Source organism: Drosophila guanche, unplaced genomic scaffold (assembly GCF_900245975.1).
Source record: "Drosophila guanche unplaced genomic scaffold, DGUA_6, whole genome shotgun sequence".
Lineage (NCBI taxonomy): Eukaryota > Metazoa > Arthropoda > Insecta > Diptera > Drosophilidae > Drosophila > Drosophila guanche.
In genome coordinates this window covers 6460960-6486210 of record NW_022995744.1, presented here as the reverse complement: position 1 = coordinate 6486210, position 25251 = coordinate 6460960, and the positions used below count along the sequence as shown (strand labels likewise).

At 44.7% G+C, this 25251-nt stretch overlaps 5 protein-coding genes across 6 annotated transcripts; 1 reads left to right on the top strand and 4 right to left on the bottom strand.

The window, feature by feature from the left end:
• Nucleotides 1-1502: 1502 nt before the first annotated feature.
• LOC117580182 lies at nt 1503-2168 on the bottom strand. Its single transcript, XM_034266541.1, has one exon. It carries the CDS (start codon nt 2166-2168, stop codon nt 1626-1628), a length of 543 nt encoding a protein of 180 aa, XP_034122432.1. The 3' UTR covers nt 1503-1625.
• Nucleotides 2169-14132: 11964 nt separating this feature from the next.
• LOC117579417 (cytosol aminopeptidase-like) lies at nt 14133-15978 on the bottom strand. Its single transcript, XM_034265296.1, has one exon. The coding sequence runs from the start codon at nt 15973-15975 to the stop codon at nt 14395-14397; it is 1581 nt and encodes a 526-aa protein (XP_034121187.1). The 5' UTR covers nt 15976-15978; the 3' UTR covers nt 14133-14394.
• An 83-nt stretch (nt 15979-16061) lies between these two features.
• LOC117580524 (cytosol aminopeptidase-like) lies at nt 16062-16644 on the bottom strand. Its single transcript, XM_034267116.1, has one exon. The coding sequence runs from the start codon at nt 16626-16628 to the stop codon at nt 16062-16064; it is 567 nt and encodes a 188-aa protein (XP_034123007.1). The 5' UTR covers nt 16629-16644.
• A 1494-nt stretch (nt 16645-18138) lies between these two features.
• On the bottom strand, nt 18139-18861 carry LOC117580523. The gene has a single exon (XM_034267115.1). It carries the CDS (start codon nt 18859-18861, stop codon nt 18139-18141), a length of 723 nt encoding a protein of 240 aa, XP_034123006.1.
• Nucleotides 18862-19739: 878 nt separating this feature from the next.
• Nucleotides 19740-23578, top strand: LOC117579415 (probable ATP-dependent RNA helicase DDX20). 2 transcript variants are annotated; one of them, XM_034265295.1, is made up of 4 exons: nt 19740-20077; nt 20128-21756; nt 21943-22400; nt 22455-23578. In XM_034265295.1, exons 1-4 carry the CDS (start codon nt 19882-19884, stop codon nt 23571-23573), a joined length of 3402 nt encoding a protein of 1133 aa, XP_034121186.1. In that variant the 5' UTR covers nt 19740-19881; the 3' UTR covers nt 23574-23578. The 2 variants fall into 2 exon arrangements, with proteins under 2 accessions (XP_034121186.1, XP_034121185.1); XM_034265294.1 differs by having other exon boundaries at nt 19746-20077; nt 20128-22400.
• The last annotated feature ends 1673 nt before the right edge of the window (nt 23579-25251 follow it).

The window sequence follows — 25251 nt, the reverse complement described above, 5'->3', positions numbered from 1 at the left end:
GTTTTCCTAGGAGGGGGAAGCCTCTGGGTTCAGGATCGCCGCTACTCGACTTATACCCCCCGCACTTATACGCCTCTTTGCCATGAGCAAGCCGAGCCCGTTGTATTACATTTGGCATTCCTCTTCGACACAACAACAACAACAACAACATTGGCTGTTTTCGCTCTGCGCTTTGTGCGAGGTTCGCACGGCTGCTGCTGGATCGGATGGCGATGCTCTGGCTGGAGCTCTCTTTCGATTGCATGGCAACAACATGAGCGTAAGCATAAGCTGACTCTTAGAGAGCGCTAACAGTGAGCTGTAAATTGCAGCTGCAGCGAGCGCAAAGCAAGTACAGAATGTTAAGCTGTTAGCCCCTCGGGCTGTTGCTCTCGCTGTAATTAAAGTTTTGGCAAAGCCAAATATTAATTCAGATTTTTTTTAGCTTTCTATGGCTGTATGTACTAATTTTTGTTAACATTTACACTAATTGAATACTTGCGCTTTGCTCTTTGAGCACCTGCTGCAGTACCGTAACTACTGCTTGGTCTATCAACTTGTGTGTGCCCTCTGCACTGTCTCTCTCTCTCTCTCGTTTTGTCATTATGCTAGCGTGTCTGCTCTCTCATATGTGTATCTAATTGGTCTATTGTGCTGATACCTTGCCATTCCACTTCCAATTAAAGCCGGACCTGGGCCAACACTTTGTCATGGGCTATCTGCTATCTCCGTCCCCCCGTAATATGTGCCACTATTATCATTTACAGTCACCCGCTTTATGGCCCCCCCAAACGTTTTGTTCATTACCAGAAGATAGCCCCGCTCCTCCTCCACCCACCAGTCGGTGGTGCCACTCCCACTCCCACTCCCACTCCACCCTAAACCCCACTGTGCTGAACCACAGAACCACTTTCCCTGGCTGGTCATTAAATTATTTTATATGGCACATTAAAAGCACACACACAGAGACACAGAGACACAGCCACGTGGGGAAATGCATTTGCAGGCGAGGGTCAAAGGCGAGGGTCAGCGCATGGGGTTGGAGTTGGTGTGGCAAGTACTCATCTGTGGCAGCTTCTAGCTGCTATTACATTATCATGGCTGGACCTGGGTGCTTGGACTGTGTGTTATTATTGTTATTAGTGTGTGCCACGGGGCACTAAGCAATTATTTAAAGCACCACAGAGAGGGAGAGCCAGCGAGAGAGAGAGACAGAGAGAGTGCTGCAAATGCCGCACATTTGCATGCAGCTCCACCTCTGGATGGTGTCCTCTGGGTACTGCCTCACGTTTGCTGCTGAGATTTCAATTTAAAAACATGAAAGGGGAACCCACCCCAGACCATGCCACAACGTTGCTGTGCCAGCAGGACATGCCACAAGCTGGCAGGCTGGCAGGCTGGCTGGTTGGATGGCAGTCTGGCAGAGCCCCCAGCCTGTGATGGAGCTGCTTGCTCGCCTGATTGCGGGCCCATTGTTCAGAGATGCTCTCACATATTTATTTACAATTTAAATGCAGCAGCAGGCCACAGCAGCACTGTCTACCTGTCCGACCCGTCGACAGCCGCCTTTGTGTCGCTTTAATTGGGCCAATCAATTGAGCCAACAAAGAGGTTAAATGCTTAAACAATTGTTGGCCACTCCAAAACTATACGCGTCGTGGTTTTTGCTTTTGTACGGCATCCAGCAGCGCACACCGCAAGTTTTGCAGCGTCTCTGGACTATGATCATCGTCTGGCGGATCCGGGATCTCCTCCTCTGGCTTTGCATGTTCGGCGGACCAGGGCCAGGCAAAGAGTGTGCTCTCCCTGCCACCCAACAGGCTATGCCAGAAGAGTTTGCGACGCACAGCCTGCACCACATGACGCTGCCCCTGGCAATCCTGCTCCGACACCTTCTCCTTGATGTTCATCACATCGTCAATGTTCTTATACGGCGTATGATTATATTTCTCTATGGGCCGCTGCGCGTGCAACTTGTCCAGCAAGCGTTCAAGCTGATCCAAGCGCCAAAGAGTGTCCTCCCAGTGGGCCGTCAGATTAGTGGAGCGCGCCAGGCACTCAATAATTTCCGTGAAGTTTGCCTCCTCCATGTGCAGGTTCCTCGCGCAATCGGAGAAACTTTTGCGGCTCTCTCGCTGGCACTGGGCGAGGGCCAGTAGCTGTAGGAGGAGCAGCAGAAACAACAACATCTTCGGTTCGGAGTTGAAAAAAAACTGATATAAAGTTGATGGCTGCTCCATGACTGCTCTATCGCTGCAGTTTGCCCTGCAAATTGATTTGTTTCGCACAAAAGCAATACAATTTCAGCGGTGAAGCTCCATAAATTCTGTGGCTATTAATATCAGTTTTGCACTTGTGTTGAATCGTGACTGTTGCGGTGGAAAAACTTGCAGCTCATCCGGCTTTGCAGACCAAGTTTGGGGATCATAAATAATCCATAGAAATTAACGCTCTGCCAGCGCGCAAAGGAGCAACAGAACTCGAGTAAAAAACTGAAACCGAAGCCGAAAACCGCGAAACCGCGAAACCTCTTGGCACGTAGAATGTTTAGCTGCACAAAACGTGGAAAAAGAGAGGTGAAAAAAGGCAGTTATGATACCCTGTAGAACGATTAAGCTGTGGTGGGTACAATTTGGGACAAGGAAGAGAAGTGGACTTGGTTTTATTCGTGCTTAAATGCCTCCCAAATGCTAGCAGATTTAGCAGCACTTTTCTATGACTTTTGCCCCCCTCTTTTACAGTGATTAAAAATTACACAAAATTAATTTATTAAATCAAGTCTACCTAAACTTATGTTTATTGCAGTATTTTCTATTCGTTTTGGCACAATTGTTCCTAAATTTTATGTTTTCTTTGCAAAATATCGCTTAAGTTCCACTTGGAAGCCTAACGAGTGTTTGGTTCCGTAGCTTCTGGCGGGCTTCTTCTTTTTCTTCTGGCTGTTTTTGGTAAGCAAAATTTATTATTTGCGGAAGCTGTCTTTAATGGTGCGCACCCCGGCAGCCACGCCTCAAAGCGCACTCCACCACCCCCCTTTGTCAGTGGCCCAACCGACAATCCTTAGAGTCCGCATTTAGTTGACCTTCAGCTGGAAATAATTTCAACTCATTGAGTTTAATGTCCTGTGCCTTCTGGGCGTGTCCCCAGAGCCATTTGTGGAGCTTCATTTATTTCCTTTATGGACTACAGTGCGTTATGAAAGTATATGCATATAAATTGGAGCTAAATTGAATCAGAGAAACGAATTAAAAAGGTTTCAAGTGGAGAAATACAGAAAATAACTTTCCCATTATTTCCTCTCAGAATTTCAGCTTTATCTACCATGAAACGCACTGTACTTTGTCTCTGTATGGCCACGTGTTTTTATTTTGCTTCCCCTCCAATAATCGCATGATTTATGCCCTACATTGGTCAGGGAACACATTTTCCTCTCTTGCTCATAAATATTTTATCTGCACAAATTTGTTTTTTTGTTTTGTTTTTTTTTTTATTATTTATTTTCGCATATTTGTTTCTGGCTTGCAAATTGTATTTTGATATGGGTATTCGGCCCTTTTCTAGTCGCCACTTGGGGCTGGGTTGTGGCTCGATCTCCCCTAATGCGTTTATAAAGTGTTAACATTGCGTATGTGTAATATTTAATGGCAGCTGTGCGGATGAGTACCTCCCCGCTGAACAGCTCTACCTACCCCTTGCTCATAGTTTATGTCTCAAATTTGATTTATGCTTAGGCCACGCCCAGTTTTTATTGCCTCCAAGGCGAGGCGGGTCGTAAAAATGTTGAAGCTCACTCGAGCGTTTTGTTGAAGCTGCCGCTAAGAAGGTCGTAAATTTAATTGCTGCGATTATTGCCGGGAAATTATCGCAGATCGCAGATAATCACATTGCCCGGCAGCACCGAGAAGACAATAAATTTCGCAAAGTTTATGGCAAAAGCCACTGGCGCACTACTGAAAGTGAAACTTGATTGGCATTGCCCCAGCAGCGGAGAGGCCAGCTGACGGGCAGTTTGAAGAAGAAAATTGTGCTTTAAAAGTGGTTAAAAATTTCAACTTTTAAATGGTTTCATTTGGTTAAAACTGTACTGCAACAATTGGGTTTAAATGGTTTAAATAAGGCAATACTTCTACTGCAAAAATCTCAATTATAAGTTGGATTCTTAAGAAATATATTACAATTGTTTGTATAATTATACACAAATCTACTAAATCCATCATTAATTCTTAGTTTTATAATTTTCTATATTTATTTTTAGCACTAGAAACGAACCCCAAAACCATATGCAGAATTTTCTGGTCGAAAAAAGGAATCTCCGAATATTTGGTGTAATTTTTTAAACTCCAAATTTTATTTTAAAAGTGCTAACCATTATCTATCTCCTACAGGTTAAAGATCCATTTAAGCCAAGTGATTAAAGCTGCCGCTACTGCCGCCGTGTCGTCCAATTCCCAGCAGCTGCACAGGCCAATAATTTATGCTAATTCACTTGACTCCCATGCAACCGGCAGTCGACCGCAGGGAAGAAAAAAGGAAAACACGCCCACAAAATGACAATGAGAATGACTTGCTGTAAGCGAGACTTAGCCGCAGGCACGTGCCACACTCACACACACACTGACACACAGATATATACGGATAAACATTAAATCGAGTCCCTAGTAATTCAGCCAATTTCCATGCAAGTGGCCAACTAATTGCTTGGGGGATTTAGACCAGGCCAAATGAATTTGCATTTTGGTTAACGCACTTAAGTATGCAGTAAGCTGAGACCTGAGACAGTATTTAGGAAGAGTGAAAGAGATGGTTGATCATTTATTTTTTGAGAAGAAGTTACAGGAAATGTTTTTATTTGAGATTTTTCCCACGAGCTTCATGGCCACTGGCCTTCATTTTATTCCCATAAAAGTGTTGCTGAAAAACCCATGGTGTATTAAGTGACAGCTGCTGCAACACTATGAAATAAAAACCAAGCTCGAGCATAGTTTATTTAAAACAAAAACAGCAGCAGGCAAAAGAAAAGTAAAAGTTGGACAAGGATAAATAAAGGCAACAGAAGTCACACGCAGCAAACGGTCTCAGTGGGTTGTGTGCCAGCTGTGTACGTGTGTGTCTGTGTGTGTGTTTGCCCAATATGCATGAGTGTGTGTGCCATCTGTGAGTTGGTCTCATTACTATGCTCAACACTTAGTTGGCAATATTTTGAGACCCACGTCGCGACGCTGGCGCCACGCCCACGACCTTCACACACACCCAAGCAGCCACACAACAACACAACACAACAATATACCTCACACGGGTCAGTGAAAAATGCAAACAAGTAAGGGGCGTGTACACCCTACACACACGCCTCTTCCGCTCCTCTTCTGCTGAGCAGCGTTTTGTCTCTCTCACGAGTATTGCTCTGTTTCCGTTTTCGTTTCTTTTACACATTTCTTATGTGGCATTGTTTATGCTTCGAAATACCCTGTAAATGCTGTGAGAAAGGTGGTGTATGATCTCCATTTTATTTTACTGTATTAAATCTGAATGTCCACCTCCATATCTGAATACACCAGAAATAGGTGAAGAAGGGTTCAAAGAGCCAGCCACTTTGGAGGGTTCATTCTTTCTTGGAATATTATGAGGTAGATCGAAAACGTGTTTCTCCAATGAGATATATGGGAAGAATTAATGAATCCTTGTACTTCTTTTTTAAATTATGTTCTTTAACTATATATAAATAAAACAAAACAAAGCACTCAGTCTTTTATCTTTAATTCTTGTGGACATTCCTTGGGTTTCTTACTGCTCATATAAAACCCATTTAAGAGAGGCATTTCCCTAGTCGCCAAACCATCCACATTCCTTTCCTTTAGCACTTTGTGTGTGTATATTTGTTCTGTTTTTGTGGTCTGTTGTAGTCACTTAAGGATTCATGCAGCACAGCAGCCAGCAGCACCTTCTGCATGTACTCCCGTCTGTCAGTCAGTCACTCAGTCCGTCAGTCCGTCAGTCAGTCCGTCAGTCAGTCAGTCAGTCACTCAGTGTGTCAGACGCCTTCAGGCATGCGCTGAATTTTCAAATAGCCTTCATGAACCTTGAGAGCAAGCCAGTGCCCGCAGGCATGCCCCTGGGGTTCTTTGTTGTTTCAACCATTTATCATGCGCGTATTTATTTGCACTGATTTTATTTTAATTTCATTGAAATTATGCGACAGTATTTAATTGGTTTTGCATTGTTCAAAGGGGAGACAAAAAGTGGGGGAGGCAGAATGTGGGAAACAAACGAATTTAATCGTTTTATAAGCAAAGATGGCAGCCATCTGTTTGCCTGTCTGTCTCTGTGCTCACACAAACGAATTGTTATTGGCAAAGTTATCCAATTTCGTGCCACAAAAGATTTTGAGTTCCAGCACACAAATGAAAAGTTCACGAATTTCTTCACAAGTTTTCACTTTTGTGTGTTAAATAATTCCATTTTCCATGCTTCAATTTGTTGTCAAGCTGTTTCGTGCACTTGCCATTAGCATATTTTATTTATCAATTATGCATTTCTACTGCACAGTTTAGGTAATTAGCTTGCCACACTTTGGGGCAATGCAGAGTGCATTATAAACAGTTAACTCCGTAAGCCAGTGTGTGGCAAGGCAACCAGAACCTGTGGGTTGTGGGGTTCTGCAGGTCGAGTCAACTCATTCAAATGCAAATCCTGCTCAGGCACACACAATTGTAATGCGAGGCAAAGGACAAACGGAAATGTCAGCTGCAGCAGGCGCCTGACCCTGCGCCAGATTAAACCAAGATGAAGATGAAGATGGCAGACGGCAGATGGCAGAGGCCATGTCCTTTGGTGCGCTGCAATAATTAGCAATAATTTGGGTGTCAATAATAAATAAGTAGTGCGATAAATACGTAAATTAAGCAGAGTCAAAGCTGATTCAGTGCCAAAAGCGGGACAGCAGGAACTAAGCCATTTTCGGGCTTTAAAATTAACATTTTCATTAGCAAAACTTGCCACAAAAGAGGCAAAAACAAAAGTTAAGCAAACTCTTACGACCAGACAGTCTCTTGGCAATGAAACGCACTGTAAGTAACTGCCTCAAAACTGTCCTAAATCCTTTCCAGTAAAGTTTCACATATCTTCAACAGTTTCTGTTCCCTTTTCGCATAAATTTGGAGAGACAGCCAAGGAAACTGCACATTAGGAGAGCCATCAGTGTGGACTGCTGCACCCCTTGGTCATGTGTGTTTAAGGGGCAGGCAGCCATCCATACAGCCATTTGGATGGAAATTACAAAAGGCCGCGAGAGCTACAGTGCAGGAAATAACAGAAAATAAAGAGGAAATAAGCAACAAGCAAAACAAAAATGAATGCAAAGATGTGGCGACTGTTTGCCCAGTGAGTGCAGGACAGGGTCGAGACACTTTCACCCATATTAGCACAGAAAACAGAGCAGAAAATGGCACAGAAAAAGGCACAGAATATGATACTTCACAGATACAACTTTTGCATACGGGGGCAAAGGAAACGCAGCTTTAAGGACATCCATACGCAGCTGCTGCTGATCTACAGTCACTGGATGTATGAGCTGTGTGCTATGTGCCATATCGAGTGGGATGGCACAGATAATGAGCCAGCAATCAGCATGCAATCGGGCATGTCCTCGACCTGCAGTTTGTGGTGCTCTTGCCAGGGGCTGCTCCAGCGGGATTTGCATCTTTTCGTGTCTCGCCGTGCTTTGACTTTTGGCCACAGGATGGGCCATGGCAAGCCGTGCCGTGCAGCAGCGAGATCGCTTCTATGATGGTACGTGCTGTGCATTGCTGTGTGATTGCCATTGCCATTGCCATGGCATTTTCTACATAAATTAATGCAGTCGTAATGCAACACAGGCAGAGAGAGAGTGAGCGGGAAGTACAGAGAGAGGGAGAGCGAGAGTGAGGGAGAGAGACAGATGGGCACTGAAATGCTGCAGTGTAATTTCTCTTTTTGGCTGTTATTAAATAGAAATTTCTCCTTCATGACTTGTGTCTGTGTGGCTTTGTGTCTGGCGATGTGTGTGTGTGTGTGTGTGTGTGTGTGTGTGTGTCTGCGGCAATGTTCTGCCAGAAAAGTTGCCTTCATACATTCTTCCTTTATTATTCATCCGCTCTCTCTCGTAATTCTTGTCTTTTATTTTCGTTTTACTTATTTTTTTGGCACTCGCATGGCACTGCAGATTTTTTTTGCTTATCTTGTGGCACGCCTTGTGTCTGTCTGCTGTGTCGTCGCCTGCTTAAATTCTGAAGCCAAACAACTGATTCGAGTGGGGCAAAGTGATAAGCAATTTGTGCGAAATTGTTGTCAATTACAAATGCTAGAACTAAGTTCTTAAAGTGATTTTGATGAGGCATAAATATACATTCGAGAGTGGTCTCAAAAATAGTCGAATTACTGCAGAAAATAACAAGTTTGTTGCACTTTGTATTATTATTTGTTAAGATCGTTTTTTTTTTAATTTATCCAATTTTTTTTATTTAATAAAAAAAGGTTTTGTTGGGCTGCTAAAAATTGGCATTTATTGTCAGTTGACTTCAACTTTGAGCACAAAATTCTTTCCGCTGAGACATTTCTGACGGTTGGGACACAAAAATAAGTCACTGGGGATTAGGTCCAGAGAATAGTTTGGTAAAGGCAGAAATTTGTAGACTACTAATTGTATTATTCTGCTAATTAATAACAATTTCTCGCATGCAGCAAGCGGCCACATAATTAATAATATAAAGCCCCAACAAATTAAGAAAAACGTTTTTCATTTAGCTTTTATTTGGTGCATTTGTTCAATGGTTTGTATGCTGAAACTACACCAAGGCAAGTCCGCCCTCTTAGCCGTAATACCCAGTCAAGCAAAAGATAGTTTACACACACACACACACACACACACACAGCCACAGCCACACACTCTTTTGGCAAAGTGAAAAATTCCAAATACAAAAAATCAGCCAGGCGTATAAAATCAATTTTAATTCTTCGCCAAACCCACACAAAAGATAGAAAAAAATACGAAAATATACTTTTGGCAAGTCACTTGCAAGGCAACCTATAAAGGGCCCAAAAATAGCAATAAAATTTAATGCAAAAGGCAGGGAGAGAGAGAGAGAGCAGGCACTCGCCACAAATGTGGGAAAAACGTATAACAGTATAACAGAGAGAAGGACAGAGGCAGAGGCAGAGCAGCTGGAGTGGCAGCAGCAGGCTGGCTGAGCCTTTTTCTGTGTTGAAAATTCAACTCTGCATGCAAATTTCGATTGGAAATTCATTAGTGTCCACAGCATACGGCTCACCCACCCACAGCCAGTCGACTAATTAGGCAGATTTATTGATAAACTTTCGGCAAGGAAAATATTGAATTTTTAATGGTAATTGCGAATGGAGCGCAGCTGTGAGAGCAGACGAGCGACAGGCAAGCGGACGGAAAACGGGTTATTATGAGCATTTTCCAGGCGCCAATTACGACCAGCTGGAGGATTAGGTCAATGTCTGTAACTGAACGCGGACTTTGCGTAGGATCTGACCTGTCCTGCCTCAATGGGCTGACAGCATTTTGGGCAAACGGCGCACAAAGGCCCTCTGGCAACATAATTCAATAGGATTGGGCAAAGGATATTTTGATAGCCCCATGTGTGGGCCCCCCCCCCCAAACACTTACCTTTGCTGGCTGTTTTTCTCCGTTTTTCCTCTTTCTCCCACATTTTTTTTCGTCTCTTTTTCCTTTATTTTTCCTTGTTTTTTTGGTGTGGATATTTATCCTGGCATTTTGCTGTTTCCGAATTGGATCAAGTTGTCGTTCGTTGCTTTTGATTTGGGTATTTTTCCGGCTTACAAGGAACGAGCTTATCAGCGTGTTTTGTGCGGCTTTGTGTTGGGACAACACACACTGCAGTGTTGGCCCACCACCAAGCATGAATATTTTTCAGTCATAATCAAAATCAATTATGTCAGCGGCTGACAGATTTTACGGGCCATTAATGTTGCGTTCTGCCTCGCGCTGTATTTCCCACTTTCTAAATATCAATTTGCATTTGCTGCAATAAAAACAAATGACATTTTGTGGGTTCAAATATTGCAAACTGAAATTAGTGTATGAAATTACAGCAGCCCCACGGCCATAATTGCACATTTAATTTGTGCAAAAAACATTCCAACTGCATAGTTGATTATTAATTACACTGTACGACAGATTATTTTATGGACAATCTAAATATTTAGCAACTTGTTTTATTAAGAATAAGTGACATTAACGTTGCCACGTCTAAAAATATTACCATGCCATACAATAAAATATTTTAAAACATTTTCAAAGGTGAAGCAACATTAAAATTGGCAGAGAAATGCAACTTGGAGTGGCCTTATGTTCGGATGTGTACATTAAATCAGCAGGAATAAAACATTCCGTAAATTGTTGGCTTAGTTCTTCGGAATTTGTGAATTTGTTTCACAGTGTTATGCATAATCGTAGCTGCTGTTTGGGGCTGCTCCAATTTCAATGCAGTTGCAGATACAAATGTCTGCATAAATGAGATACATTTTAGAACATGTATTTGGTGTTTTATTGTAGCATTTAGGGCTGTGGATTTAGCGCAGAAATTTATGCAAAATATATCAGAAATATATTAGATATAAATCAGATATGTATATTTATTGAAAAATCATTATTTGTGATTCAATCTTCTTTTTATTATTTTAAAACTATTTTAAATTACTCTCTACAGAGCATCTTTTGACCATCTGTTTCCCCCATTTCAATTGTATTCCCAGCCGCCTTGACCTTTGCTTTTGCAGTGTGATTACCGTGACTGTACCCGTGTCCATCTTGGCTTTCTATTTTTTCTCATTCACTTCTTTGAATTGAATCAAGTTTGACTCGTTTCCGTTGAGCGTGAATCCTTCTGCCTTCTTTTTTGTCTCCCTTTCTTGTTCGTTCCGCTTGCCAAGAGCTCGAGCAGCGGCAGCCAAGTTTTTTCCGCCGGAAAACACAGCATCCGCTTTTTATAAATTTTCAATTGTGCGCACCAAAAAAAGGAGAAGAAATTCCGCAGAAAAGCTCCACACAACAACAACAAAATCCACGAATCAAAAGTGTAAAGAAATACACGAAAAAGAGCAGAAAAATCATGAAAAAAAAGAGGCGTCAGTCAGTGAAGGGGCGCGGCAGGTGACAATTGTGTTCTAGGGCAGCCATTTTGTGGATTGTTGCTCAATTTTTGTCGCCGCTTTCTGGGCGGTGAGGGGTTTCCTGGTTCTGCTACGGGTTGCTGCTTCCTCCTTTCTATGCTTTGCGGCTCTGCCGAAAACAGGTGACACTTTGACAGTTGGCAGTCATTTTAAGTGGATTTGCTGTGACAGCCAGCCCCTGAGTGTGTTTTGCCTGCTGGCTGTACAGCGCTGTAAAGTATGCCAGGAATTATTTGGCAGTGCCAAAAGGTTGTTCTTGGTGCGTCCTTCATTCTGTTTTAGCTCAACTTTCCAGTAGCTTCTATGTACGATTATTATCACATTCTAAACCAATTAAAGTGCCTATGCCTGGTCCTTAAATAACTCAAACGAACTCCATTGAAGCTCCCCATTCAGCGCCCCCAAATCGACAGTCAAACTGCGCTTTGGCTGGCCTCAAAAATTGTGCAAAAATTCTAAATTTCCATGCACCTTCTACTGCCTTTATTTTCGGCACACTAAGCACAAATTTATGCGGCATGAATGTGCTGCAGCTGCTGCTGCTGCTGCTGCTGCTCTTTCTGTGGCATTAATTAAAAGCGACGCGGCTGCGGCTGCCGGTCGACCCTGACAGACCGCCAACATTTATGGGCATTACGCATGTTGCATGCAACGCAACACAAACAGCCAACAAAAACGCAGCAGGAGCACAGCTTAATAAGCGCTTTAAATAGACTCATTTTGGGTGTTTACTTTTGCCACTGACTGTGTGTGGGCTGCACATTTATTTGGTTTGCTTTTTTGCCTCAAAAGTTACCCTTTGTCGCAACCAAATTGAGCCAGAAACTTATCGACAGCATCACAATTTGCTGCACAGCCTCTGCTTTATGGACACACCTATTTCCCTTCTGCAATTGCCTCGCTGTCCTTTCCTGACGTTCGCCCATCACAACAGGCAAAACTGCGTTCGGGGAGTGTGCGGCGTGCTGCAGTGGCTGTGTAGTCATGGTCAAAACGATTCGTCGAACGACACCAAGCGAAATGGCAGCTGTCCGGCATGGGCAGGACACGTCAATGTGTGTGCCAGTATCTGCAGCATATCCGTTTCCAGTCATAAATAACAATGGGGAGAGAGGGAGAGTGTGGGATAGGGGGTAGATCCTATCAAAGCGACAGACAAATGACAGGCAAATGGCCACTGAATTCCAGTCTGACCTTTGGCCTTGCTCTGCTTTATTTTGGGATAATTAAATGCCAGAATGGAGGTAAAATGTCAGGCCAAAAAAAGACCTAAACCAACAAACGTCAGCGTTCCAAAAAGCGGACACTTTAATAGTTTTAAGCCGCCCAAACAAAAAACGGAAAAGCTGCCAAGCGCTGACGCAAACTTGATGACAGTTCCGCACAAAAAATTGGTAGAAAAAAAAAGTCCACGTCTCGTGGGAGGCGAAATTAAGCCATAAAAGTTTGGCACAACTCACAGGGGTGAAGAACAGAGCAGGGAACAGGTGCGGAGGGGGCAGGGACAGGTAGCAGGTGTAGGGTCTAGGAGCAGCCTCTGGGGCTGCGCTGATGCTTGCACTTTTTTGCATTATTATATAATGTGCAACGAAATGCTTTACCATTACCCAAAGTTGACAGCAAAGACCACCGAATTTTTGCATTCAATTTACATTTTATTACATTTTCCCACATCATAAATATTCATAAATATTCAGCACAAAGCCTCTCCCTAACGCAGTGACAAATGATGTGTGAGGCAGTGTTGTCACTGGCAGACAGGCCTCTGTGATGGATCATCTTTCCCTTTTTTATACACTTTTTGGGCTGTGAATTGAATTAGCACTTAAATCGAGTGCACAACATTTCAATTGGCCTAAAGTCGGTTCGGTGGCGAGGCACGTGCAGGCCAAGAGTTGCGTCGTCGTAGGAGCATCAATAACGTGCGGCAAACTTTTAGCCACAAACTCGGTGGATAAAACCAGAGTCATGTCATGCCTTGCAGCACAAACTTCGCTCTCCTCTCGGTCTTCTCTCTTTATCCCTTTCATTGGTATGCCCAAAGCGTAGAAGGTCAAGGCATAGATAGTGGCAGAGGCGGGTGCCACAATGAGGTCATTGATTTGTGCGACCTGCAACCAATCTCAGCTTGAACCTCTGACACTAATCGCACAAGGGGCCTGTGCCTGTCCACTTGGTAACGCATCAAAAGTAGCTGAAAGTTTGTTTAATATTTGGCCTGAAGGGAAGCTGAACGAGCGGGATCCTAAGGGGTCTTTAAGAAAATTTCTTGAGAAATAAATGCTGCAAAAAGTGCAGAAAGATGTGTGGTTGAAGCTATTTAAATGCTTAATAAATTATTTTGATGTGTGGTTTACTGAGTTAACTCAAAGCCAGATGCATATTTATGGCCTTGGCTCTTAAATATCATTAGAAATCATTCGTAAAAGCAAACTGCCAAGCAACTGCAGCTGCAATTTTAAGACCCTTGGCCCTTGAAGTAAAAGTTGGGCAAGCTGTCAGAAAAAGTCATCGCAGCATTTATATTAATTTGAATAAGCCAAAAGCATTAATCATTCAAACTCAACAACAAAATGGATAACATATTTATATATTTTATTTCAGCTCTTTCTAGACTTTAGAGACATTCGTCACCCAAAATATGTCCCTGCATTATTGTCTTTCTTATTTAGATTTTTTCACATTTTTACTGTATTTCTTTCACAGTTCTTTCCATCAAAGAGAATAAGAACATGTGAGAAAAGAAGTGTAAAATCAAACTAAAATAACTTACAAATAAAGACCAAAGCAAAGGAACAAATTGAAAAAAGAAAAATTCACATTTTGATCAAAAAACAAAGAACAAAATTCAAACATAAATTCTGATAAAACCCACAAAAGAAAACAATAAGAAAAAACATTTTTCTCTAGGATATTTCTCAGGTTTACTGATGGGGTTCTTTGTCCTCAAAACAATTGAATTTAATTTGTGTTAAGGCCAAAATATTCCAAAATATATTTACTGATACACTTACATCAATTTTCTGTTCATGTGTTGATACATTGATGTCCTCTCTGCTGCTGCTGTTGCTGTTGCTGTTGCTTACCGAAAGACATTTAGTGTGTTTGTTGTGTGTGCTGTGTTTGCTGTGTACATTCTTCTGTCTGCATATAGAAACAAATCAAACAATTAAAACAAATATCTATCCACACCCAAACGAATCAACAGCTGAAAGGCTGCAGCTACTCGTTGGGACATGCCAACTGGTACAGAAATTGCACCAAAGTGCGTGTGGGGCGTCCCGTCATTTGTCCCGCTCGTAGATATGGAATCAGTCCATAGGTGGTCATCAGGCCAGTGCCATAGGTGTCGAGATGGGCCCAGTCGGCGCAGGGCACCAGCTCGTTGAGCACTGCGGCCGCCAGGCAGGACGAGGCATGGCCATTGCCATCGTTGGATAAATCGAAGCTCCTGTGATTGGCCACGCGGCGCTTGTAGAAGTCCCACAGAGGAAAGCGCCACAAGCGATCTCCGGTGAGGGATCCAGCCTTCTGGAACTGCTTCCAGACGTAGTGCGAGTTGGACCAGATGCCCGTGGCGCCTCCGCCCACTGCCTTCTTTACTCCTTTGCACATCGATCCAATGTCCACGACCAAACGGGGCTTGTAGGTCTGCTGGCCGTAGATGAGGGGATCTGCCAGGACCACCACTCCAGTGCGATCAATGTTCCGCACTGACATTGTCTTGGCATTCAGGAGGGTCACCACATCCCCCGGCTTCACGGACATGCCCGAGGGCAGGTTCTCGCAGAGCGGCAAGATGGCAGTAATGTTGATTGGGAGCGACAAAGCGGCAGCCGCTCGCATGGTGGCTAGGATGGAGGCGGCGCCATTCAGATCCCCACGAAACTCGTCCATGCCCTTGCAGGGACGCAGATTGATTCCGCCAGAGTTGAAGGTGATTCCCTGGCCCACCAGCAGGACGGGCTTGTCCTCGGGCGAGGTGCCGCAGTAGGCGAGCTCCAGGACGATGGGTGGCTCGCAGCTGCCCTTGGCAATCGTGAGGAAGGAGTGAAGCCGCTGCTGCTCGATCCACTCCATCGTGCGCACCTCCACGGTGATGCCGCAGGGGCAGAGGGTGTCCACGGCCACCTGGGCGAAGATTGTGGGCGTCATGCAGTTGGCTGGTGCTTCGGCGATGCGGCGCGAAATGTTCTGGGCCTCCGCCTTGAAGAGTCCACGAGTCCAAGAGTCACTATCAGGGGAGCCAAAGAGCTCCATCTTGGGCTGGATGGAGCGATACTTCTTGGAGAGATTCTCCTCGAAGCGCCAAGTGGCGAGGGATGCGCCCTCGGCTGCTTGTTCCGGGTAGTCCATGTTGTCCACATGGATCTCGATGCATTCGATGGCCTGCAGGGAGCGGGCACCAATGCCGGCGGCCACGCGGACATTCTCCATGCCCTCGTCGATCATCTCGAGCTCGTTGAAGCCGATTCCCTCCAGCCCCACACCGACCACGCACACCGACCGGAACTCCTCATCAATATTGTTGAAGACCTTTCCGCGTCCCAGCCTGCCACTGATCTTCGTCTCGCAGATCAGTTCCGAGAGTTTCCCGTGCAGACGATCATCAAACTTCTCCCCCGCTGGCGTCAGACGTGGCCCCTTGCCCGCCTCCTTCTCGTAGAGACCCACAAGGAGGCCCTTTCCGCCCTTGTGGGCATCAGCACAGGCAATCGCTGCCATGCGTCGCTGGTTAACAGAACGAAGACAGTTCCTGGCCAGGGCCATCGAGCCGGCCATTTGCAGCATCCTCGAATTCATATTTGTATTTTGTCAATGTTTTCTGTTGGGAGACAAAATAAAGATTATTGATGGCAGAGTTATACAAATTATACAAAATATGAATGCTAACTGGAACTGAGTTGAGCGACTAATGAATGATTTTGGTAAGGGGTTTTGGTGTCAACCGNCTCGAAGCGCCAAGTGGCGAGGGATGCGCCCTCGGCTGCTTGTTCCGGGTAGTCCATGTTGTCCACATGGATCTCGATGCATTCGATGGCCTGCAGGGAGCGGGCACCAATGCCGGCGGCCACGCGGACATTCTCCATGCCCTCGTCGATCATCTCGAGCTCGTTGAAGCCGATTCCCTCCAGCCCCACACCGACCACGCACACCGACCGGAACTCCTCATCAATATTGTTGAAGACCTTTCCGCGTCCCAGCCTGCCACTGATCTTCGTCTCGCAGATCAGTTCCGAGAGTTTCCCGTGCAGACGATCATCAAACTTCTCCCCCGCTGGCGTCAGACGTGGCCCCTTGCCCGCCTCCTTCTCGTAGAGACCCACAAGGAGGCCCTTTCCGCCCTTGTGGGCATCAGCACAGGCAATCGCTGCCATGCGTCGCTGGTTAACAGAACGAAGACAGTTCCTGGCCAGGGCCATCGAGCCGGCCATTTGCAGCATCCTCGAATTCATATTTGTATTTTGTCAATGTTTTCTGATGGGAGACAAAGTAAAGTAAAAAATTTATGGCAGAGTTATAAAAAATATACAAAATATGAATGCTAACTGGAACTGAGTTGAGCGACTAATGAATGATTTTGGTGTGGGTATAAAAAGTAAAAAGTACTAGATTGATCAGGGTATTGGCTAGAAATGTGTAATTATTAGAAGCCAAAAGCATTATATCTATAAAATATGGGAACCATCAGCCGCAAGATAATTCTTTGCGTGTAAGAGTGTTGAAAAAGTGTAGCTAAAGTTATTGTAGATTTGACTGTAACTACGAACCACAAAGATATGCTATTAAGCGTGTGAAAGTGCAGCTAGAAAGACCCCAAGGGGTTCCGCTTAGAGTTGCGCCACAAAAAGCTACCCAAAAAAGATGAATCGGAATTCCCCCAAGCAACATTCAAGGTACTTCTATTTCTCTTATTTTACTGCTAAATGCAGTGCCCTTTGGCATTCTTTAAACAATTTAAATGGGAAGTAGCAAATTTGGTCAAGTCTAAAACTTTATCAAACCAAACAAATATTTAAAACAATTTTTAAAGTAGAAGAAACATTTTAATTGGTAGAAAACTTCAACTTTGAGTCGCCATATCTTCATGTACATCACTTCCATCACCAAGAGTCAAAAATCTTGTAAAATATGGTAGAATTTTATTTCCAACTCAGTTTATTTTGTAGACATCCGCGCTGCAATTTCGCTTATAAAATTATAAAAGTGCAAACAGTCACAGAGTCGCGGTTTTTGATTTTTTAAAACAGATTTTTGGTTATAATGCAAATTTTAGCTATGAGGAAATGATCTACTCAGCGAGGCCTACAAACTAATTGTTGTTTCGTTAAATTAAGTGTAATAAAACTCACCAGCCAGTCCAAACGATGCACCGAATAAAGGGAATTGGAAACCCCAATGATCCTTGCAAGTGCTGCCTGCGGCTTCAAAGCACTGAAATGTTACACGGTACTCAATAAATTGAGTTGAAATAAATCTATAAAATATACTACGGACTGTTAACATCAATATAAATATATTGAAACTGATTTGAAATTGTGTAGAACGCTTGCTGGGTTTGGTTTTAGTGTGAATTAAGGTAGAAAAGGTCATGTGATGGGGGAAAATAATTCGATTTAAGAGCCACAATCAACATCAATCTGAGCATATTTGTAGCTCTCTGTAGATCCCACCTAGGACCCACCAATTCCCAGTGCCCAACGAGCCACAACTACTAGCCATAGCAAAAGCCAACAGTCAACAAATAAAACTGGGGAAAAAACAGGACAGCTAAAAAATGATTTCTGCATATTTCCCACGTGGTCAGAAAAGTTTGTCGGGGTGAAGTGCAGGGGTGGAGGCCCGCCACAGGTTCAGGGCAAAAGTTGACTCGTTTTTGTTGTTAGAGAATTGATTTTATTTTCAGCTGCAGCGGGTGAAAGAACAGGATATTTTGATAGGTGCCAGGACGGAGGAAACCTCCACTCATTCCGTGGCTAGCAAATGCGTCTCGAAGCTGATGAAATTGCTCTGCTTGAGGCTGGGATCCTCGACGGCGCCGTGGAACTGCCGCCAGTAGGTGGCCAGCGATGCCTCAATCAAGCGCCGCAGAAAGAGCAACTGAATGTGCAGATACAGCGACACCGACTGCCAGTGGGTGAGGCAAAAGTGCTGAATGACCAGATAGAGTCGCCCGTAGTTGAGCATTCCCGTGACGACAAAGGTGAGGGTCCAGGGCAGGGCAAAGAGCAGAAATTTCTTCCAGGGAAAGAACGAGCCCTCCGACTGCTCCAGCTCCGTGTCGAGTGCCGCCTCGTCCGCTTGCAGGTCCGTGATGGAAGCCTCCTTGCGACGGCGCACCCAATCGTTCATCACCTGCTGCGCGGTGATCCAATGGCTGGAACTTCGACCCAGAAGGCTCTTTCTACGCGCTCGCTCCTCGAGCAGCTCCTGGCGACGCTCTGCGCGACGCACTGCATCGCGATGGCGCCCGTACCACACACCAAACAACGTCAGCAGCGAGTACATCATGGCACGGGCCAGCATCAAGGGACGGTACTGGTAGCCCACATTCAGTCGCAGGCTCCGATCCACATACACGCTGCTCCAATTGAGCCGAGCGTGCGCCTCCACAGTCGGCTGTATGACGGCACACACATGCAGTCCCGTGAGCACCACAAAGTAAATTATGTCACGCAATTTGAACATTGCAAATATATTTAGAATTTTGTGTGTATTTTCTGTAAAATTTGTGTGAGTTTTGTGTGAAACCAAAAGGTTGATGTGAAGTTCTGATGTTTTAGGCTTAGAGTTGGTTTTTTACTGAAAGTTAGTTGAACCCAGTTGCCAGAATTGCTGGGGAAAGCAAAAACAAGTAGAAATCAAATCACAATTTAAATATTCCCGCCACGCGATCACATGCTGCGAAAAGTAAGCGGCAATGTTCCTCAACATGGGCACGAAATGAGCAACATTCTGGTACCCTTTTGGCGAGAGACATGGGGGAACATGGGATTATGTTTGGCATCTTAACCAGTCAATGAATCTAAATGGAACCATATGTAGGGATGTCATTCCATCATAAAGTCATTATTAATGTTCAAGAGTAGCATGGAAATCGAAATTAGACTCATATTTAATGAAAATAGGGTATACAAATACCCGTACTACCGGTTAACAAGCAACAAATTGAGCAGCATTTAATGGCATTTTTTTTGTACCTTGTTCGCTTGAACACTATTTTGTAAGCCACCCATTATAATATAGTCAGGGAAACTAGCCAGTCTTGAGGAATATGATTCATCAATCGCATTCAATTATTGTTTCAGTGCTGAAAGTCCTAACTAAATGGTAATATTAAGCAGAACATCAAACTCGAGGAAAATATTTATTATCTACGGTATATTTGGAAGTGAACGTATATTATTTTTGGTATATTTCTGGGGTATTTTTGTGCTCACATATGCAACGCAAAAATGAGTCCGGGAGAATAATTGCTGACCTAATCTGATTTTAAGAGTTGATTTCAATCCAAATAATGTGCAAAATGTTGTCTTTTTTCTGGAATGAATCTTAAATGTTGATACTATACATGGTCGTCAAATTTTTCAACCATCGATAGTAACGATGTTTTCTTCCAGCCCTGGTCACGCTGCGTGCGACGCCAAAAACCGCGTTTTTGTTTTTATTTAAGAAATTGCCTGAGAAACTACAAAGAATTGCATTGAAATGGAGGGCGGAAGCGCAATTGCGCACAATTTAGCGAATGGCGAGAAGCGCACCAGCGACGTGGAGGCTGGACGACTGCAACACTTCTCGGATCTGCATCTGCGGCCGGTGGTGCTCAGCGGCCTGACGGCCAATAATTTTAAGACGCCAACAAAAATTCAAGCTGCAGCCATACCCATGGCGCTGACTGGCATGGGTAAGTGAAAAACAACCAAGTGGAATCCTAAAGTAAACATTTTGTTGCAGATCTGCTGGTGCAGTCGAAGAGCGGCACGGGCAAGACGCTGATTTATGTGGTGGCGGCGCTGCAGGCCGTCAACGTGAATTGGAATCATCCGGGAATTTTGGTCATTCTGCCCACACGTGAGCTGGCCATACAGGTGCACGACACATTCCGCTACTTGGGCCAGAGAATGCGCCAACTGACGGTCAATTCGTTTATTGGCGGCACCGATGTGACCAAGGATCGGGACAAGCTGCGGAACTGCCATGTGGTCATTGGCACACCGGGCCGCCTGCTGCAGCTGCACGAGAAGGGTGTGTTCAATCCATCCCGCGTGCGTCTGCTGGTGCTCGACGAGGCCGATCAGCTGTTCATGACGGAGAGCCTGCAGAGGACGGTGAACGAATTGATTGCGCTGCTGCCGCGACAGCGTCAGGTCATCGCGTGCAGTGCCACCTTCGATCAGAATTTGGATGAGAAGATAGCCCGGATGATGGAGAAGCCCATACTGATATCGAATAGCGAGCGGGCCACCGTGCTGCTGGGCATTAGGCAGTTTGTCTACGAGCTGCCGGAGCAGATCAACAACATGCTGGAGATGCGCCTGAAGCTGGAGGCGCTGAAGAAGATCTTCACGCAGCTGAACTACGAGCAGGCGGTGCTCTTTTCCAACTCGAAAATGCGCGCAGATTCGTACTGCAATTACCTGAACGCCGGCGGCATACCCTGCATGCTGCTGTCTGGTGATCTCGCCCAGAGCGAGCGCTCCGAGGTCTTTGAGAGCTATCGCACCTTTTCGGTGCGCACCATTGTGGCCACGGATCTGATTGCTCGCGGCGTGGACTCGCATCATGCCAATCTGGTGATCAATTTGGATCCGCCCAACGATCATGTCACCTATTTGCATCGCACAGGACGTGCTGGGCGCTTCGGGTCAAAGGCCATTGCCATCACTTTCATTTCGTCGCCGAAGCAGAGCGAGAACTTTAAGCGAATTCTGGCCAAGGCCGGCACTGGCATGTCCGTTCTGCAGTTTCCCACTGAAGGACCGCCAGCGAAGGGCTTTAATTACTTTGAATTTGACGCTTATGAGTTTCCATATTACTTCAAGACGGAAGCCAACGAGCAGGACGAGAATGAGTTGAATCGAATAAAGAAACCAAAGTCCACCAAACTGGCCATCAAAATAGCCAATGAAAAGGCATCCAGAGATGTGTCTCCAGTGGAGGTAAAGACGCCGAACACAGACACAGATGCAGCACAACAAATCGTGGAGGAGTGCGCCCCACGAGCAGTTCTTATCGCTCCCACTGTAGTGAAGGAGCAAAAGGCCAACAATTTAGAATTTGAGATTAACACATATCCGGCAGTGGAAGATGCCCAGCAGCCATCTGAATTGCTTCCTTTGGCCGCACCAGTTGAATACATTTTATCGCCAAATGATGACAAGCCCAGCACCAGTTCGGAGGCCAAAAAAAGGGAGAAACTGAGGCGCAAAGCCGAGAAACAGAAGCACGCCAAAAGCAACTTAAGCGCGCCAGCAAAGGCCAACATTAGCGCTGCTCAGCCACGCTCGACAGACAACAAGGAGAATCGACCAGCTAATGGAGCAGAAGTGAGCACAGAGAAGCCGCTGGACAGCCACCAGACAATCACGGAAGTGCAAGACTCTGCACAAACATCACAGGCACCATCGGATGTGTCACAAGAACCAACACAGACCTCGACAGAAGCAACACAAACCCCGACAGATGTTTCCCAGGAACCAACACACCTCTCGGTCAGCTCGGCTATAGCCGAAATCACCGCAGAGCAGCCGCTAGAGACCCCCCAAGCCCTCATGGAAGTGGAAGACTCTCCGCAAACATCACAAACACCAACAGATGTGTCCCAGGAGCCAACGCCGACCCCGTCAGATGTCTCCCAGGAGCCAACACAATCGTCGGGCTGCTCGGCTGCCACTCACCCAGCACCGCCAGCAAATTCAATCAATACGAAAACTTACTGCCTCGTAGTCCCCGCCATGGACAACAGTTCGACCACGCTGCAGCCTCATGTGCTGTCGAACACGGTGGACGATGCCAGCAGCATTGTGTCGGACAGCCTGGAGTGCGGCTATGGCAGTGATGCCTCATATGTCAGCCACTACACGGAGAGCGATGGCCAGATCATTTGGCAGCGCTACAGGGCACGGCGGCAGGTGCTCAAGCGGCGTCGTCGCTCCCTCAAGACACGTCCCTGGTACCACAAATGCTCAACGTTTGTGCGTTTGCACACAGCATTCAGGAGCGTCAAGGTATGTGTGCAATTGATTATCCTTCTGGTTCGGGAAATTAACCTTTTATTGCAGAGACCCGGCATTGAATCGCTGCTGCCAGTGCTGGCCCATCATCAGTTATTGTTGAAATTTGACAACAGGGAGAGCATAATCCAACGCTTGAATGCCTACAAAAGGCGTTTCAAGGTTAAGAATGAGTCGGACTGGCTGGACGAGCTCTACAAGACGGCAATGGAAGTTTACTCTACGGATTATGAAAATGCCACGGAGAAGGATAAATCAGAGAAGCCGCAACAGCAGCAGCCACCAGCAGCAGCGATGGGTAAGCTGAGCGTTCATGTTGCCCATCAGATGAACATTCCAGCAGTAGCAGTAGCAGCAGCAGCATCAGTAGCAGTAGCAGCGCCAGCCCCAGCACCTGTAGCTGTAGCAGCCGTGCAGGCAGCAGTGGAAGATTCAGAAACATCCTCCGAATCGGCTTTAACATCAGAGGAGGATGAGGAAGTTGTTGAGGAATTGAGTTCCCCGTCGAGCGGTTTTGGTGAGAGTACAGAGGAGAGTGCTTCATCTGGCATTGAGACCTCTGTCTACGATCCTTCTTCCTCGGATCCACTGGAAAATGATGATGAAGATGACGAGGACACCGAATGGGAGGACTATGGCCATGAGGAGGAGGACCCGGCCGACGATTCTTATAGCGATATCAGCGGCCTCAGCGCTATTAGCTCCAACAGCTATGACATAAGACATACACGCTTTAAGCTGGTCAAGCGGCCACTCAAAGAGAGCAGTTCCAGCTATGAAAGCGATGACAGCGATGAAAGCAAGGGAAACAATGCCAGAGATGCAGCTACTGCTGCTAGACCCATTGCCATTGCTGTCAGACACAATGCCAGCGGCACAAAAAAAGCAAAAGGTTTGACCACTGGCCCTGAGCAGGCTGGAGGCAGTCGCCCAAAAGCTGACCCAGAGGGGGCTGCAGAAAGCAGCGCCACAGAGGAAGCAGGAGAAAGCAGCGCCCAAGGCGAGCCAGACGAAAGCAGCGCCCCAGAGGTTCGGGCAACAGAACCTCCGGACTTGGACCACATTAACCGCGCCATGCAGCTCTGGGAGGAGACCTTCAACAGGCAGTATCTGCTGATAGCCAACCATGTGGCCGCACACATGTCACAATTTCACGAGGAAGATTAGGCACACAATAAAACATCAACCAACACTTCTCTTACCGATGAGCAGTCGGCAAGTTAGTCATTAATTATAAATCAAATGCTCAAAAATGAAAAAAACGGAAAAAGTTCCCAGAGGCTGCAATAGTCTCGCTCTCTCACTCTTTAGACTTCAACGATTGTAAACTATACTTTAACTACACATTCTGAAATGTAAAATGAAACTTAAGTTAATTGTTTCCTCAACGTATAACGGGGATTAACCCATACACTCATACTCCATAAAAAAACGTTGTTATAGAAAAACCGTTATATTGTGACAAACAAAAAGAGCAAAACCCACACTTATAGACCAGTATAACCCTGTTGAAAGGCTATGTGATTACATATAATATAAAATATACATCAATAGAATAATAATCATTTTCATACGTAAAGCAAGGCAAGATAGATTGAATATTGTACTGAAGACACTAAATATTGAATATTGAACTGAAGGACAATGAAACAGTTAAGTTTTTGTTATGAACTGAATGCAGCGAACCTCCCATTTAATCAACATTGAATAGTTATAAATTATATTATATGTTCTATAACCATTTAACCTTTTTGAATTTATTTTGCAAGCACAACTGAAAAAGTGCATTATGAAAATTTAATTTAATTTGGAAAACAAATGCAATAAAAAGTAAAATTTTCTACATAATTTTTTTAAATAAAATTCAATTTCAAATTAATTGGTTATAAAAGCATATTATATTATATTTTTTATAACCATTTAAAGACAATTTAAATTGTTAAATGACAGAAAATCATAAATATTTTTCCGTTTAACAAGAAAACTCAAATTTAAATTTGGAAACAAATACTTTCAGAACAAAAAGTTTTTGCTCATATAATTTTCAATCAAATTTAAATGAAAACTAATTAGTTATATTTAATATTATATTTTTTATAAACATTTAAAGAGCATTTTTGAAATTAGTTTGTCAGCGCAGCCAAAAAAAGATAAACATAAAACTATATTTCTCAATTGAACAAAAAAAAAAAACAAATTCATTAAAAACTAACATATTCACCACCTTAAATTTGCAATACAACTCGTTCAATAAACTAAAAACTTCATAAACCATAAACAAATAAATACCCTAAAAAGTTATTCGTTTTTTGCACTCATTAAATTTTCAATACAATTTTTTAATAAAGAAAAATTTGTAATATGAACGAATATTTGCGTAATTAATTTTTAAAAATATGGTAAAGGCGTAATTGGTAAGACTAAAATGTGGAAAAGAGTTTGACTACCTATAGGACCTCTTACTAAATTAGTTGTAATCTTTATCTTAATTCTTATAGCAAGAAATATTCCCTTTGGGGGCGCCAGTCCACTGCCTCGCGCATAAATCACACATAAATATGTTTGGTGAACGGGGCATGGGGGCAGCATCATCAGCTGTGGGGCAACAACATTGTTGCACAGCCATGCTGTGCCGCCGCCGCTCACTTTGAATTGATTGCAACTGAATGCGGCATCTGCGTCGGTGGCAGAGTCCAATGCACATTCGCCCTGCGGTGGAGCACGCAAAAGCTTTTGCCTCGTCGTTGTAGTTGTCGTCCCCCAGCTGGATGGGGCAGCAGCAGCAGCAGTTCGCGTGCACTTGCGTTCCACATCCAATAAGGAGCGTGAGAACCTGCCGCATGAA

Bases quoted from the DNA above. Each gene is read 5' to 3' on its own strand.
- LOC117580182 (XM_034266541.1), bottom strand. From the start codon at position 2,168: ATGTTGTTGTTTCTGCTGCTCCTCCTACAGCTACTGGCCCTCGCCCAG.
- LOC117580523 (XM_034267115.1), bottom strand. From the start codon at position 18,861: ATGTTCAAATTGCGTGACATAATTTACTTTGTGGTGCTCACGGGACTG.
- LOC117579415 (XM_034265294.1), top strand. From the start codon at position 19,882: ATGGAGGGCGGAAGCGCAATTGCGCACAATTTAGCGAATGGCGAGAAG. The intron at 20,078-20,127 runs GTAAGTGAAAAA...ATTTTGTTGCAG, and splicing joins CATGGCGCTGACTGGCATGG to ATCTGCTGGTGCAGTCGAAG. The intron at 22,401-22,454 runs GTATGTGTGCAA...CTTTTATTGCAG, and splicing joins CAGCATTCAGGAGCGTCAAG to AGACCCGGCATTGAATCGCT.
- LOC117579417 (XM_034265296.1), bottom strand. From the start codon at position 15,975: ATGAATTCGAGGATGCTGCAAATGGCCGGCTCGATGGCCCTGGCCAGG.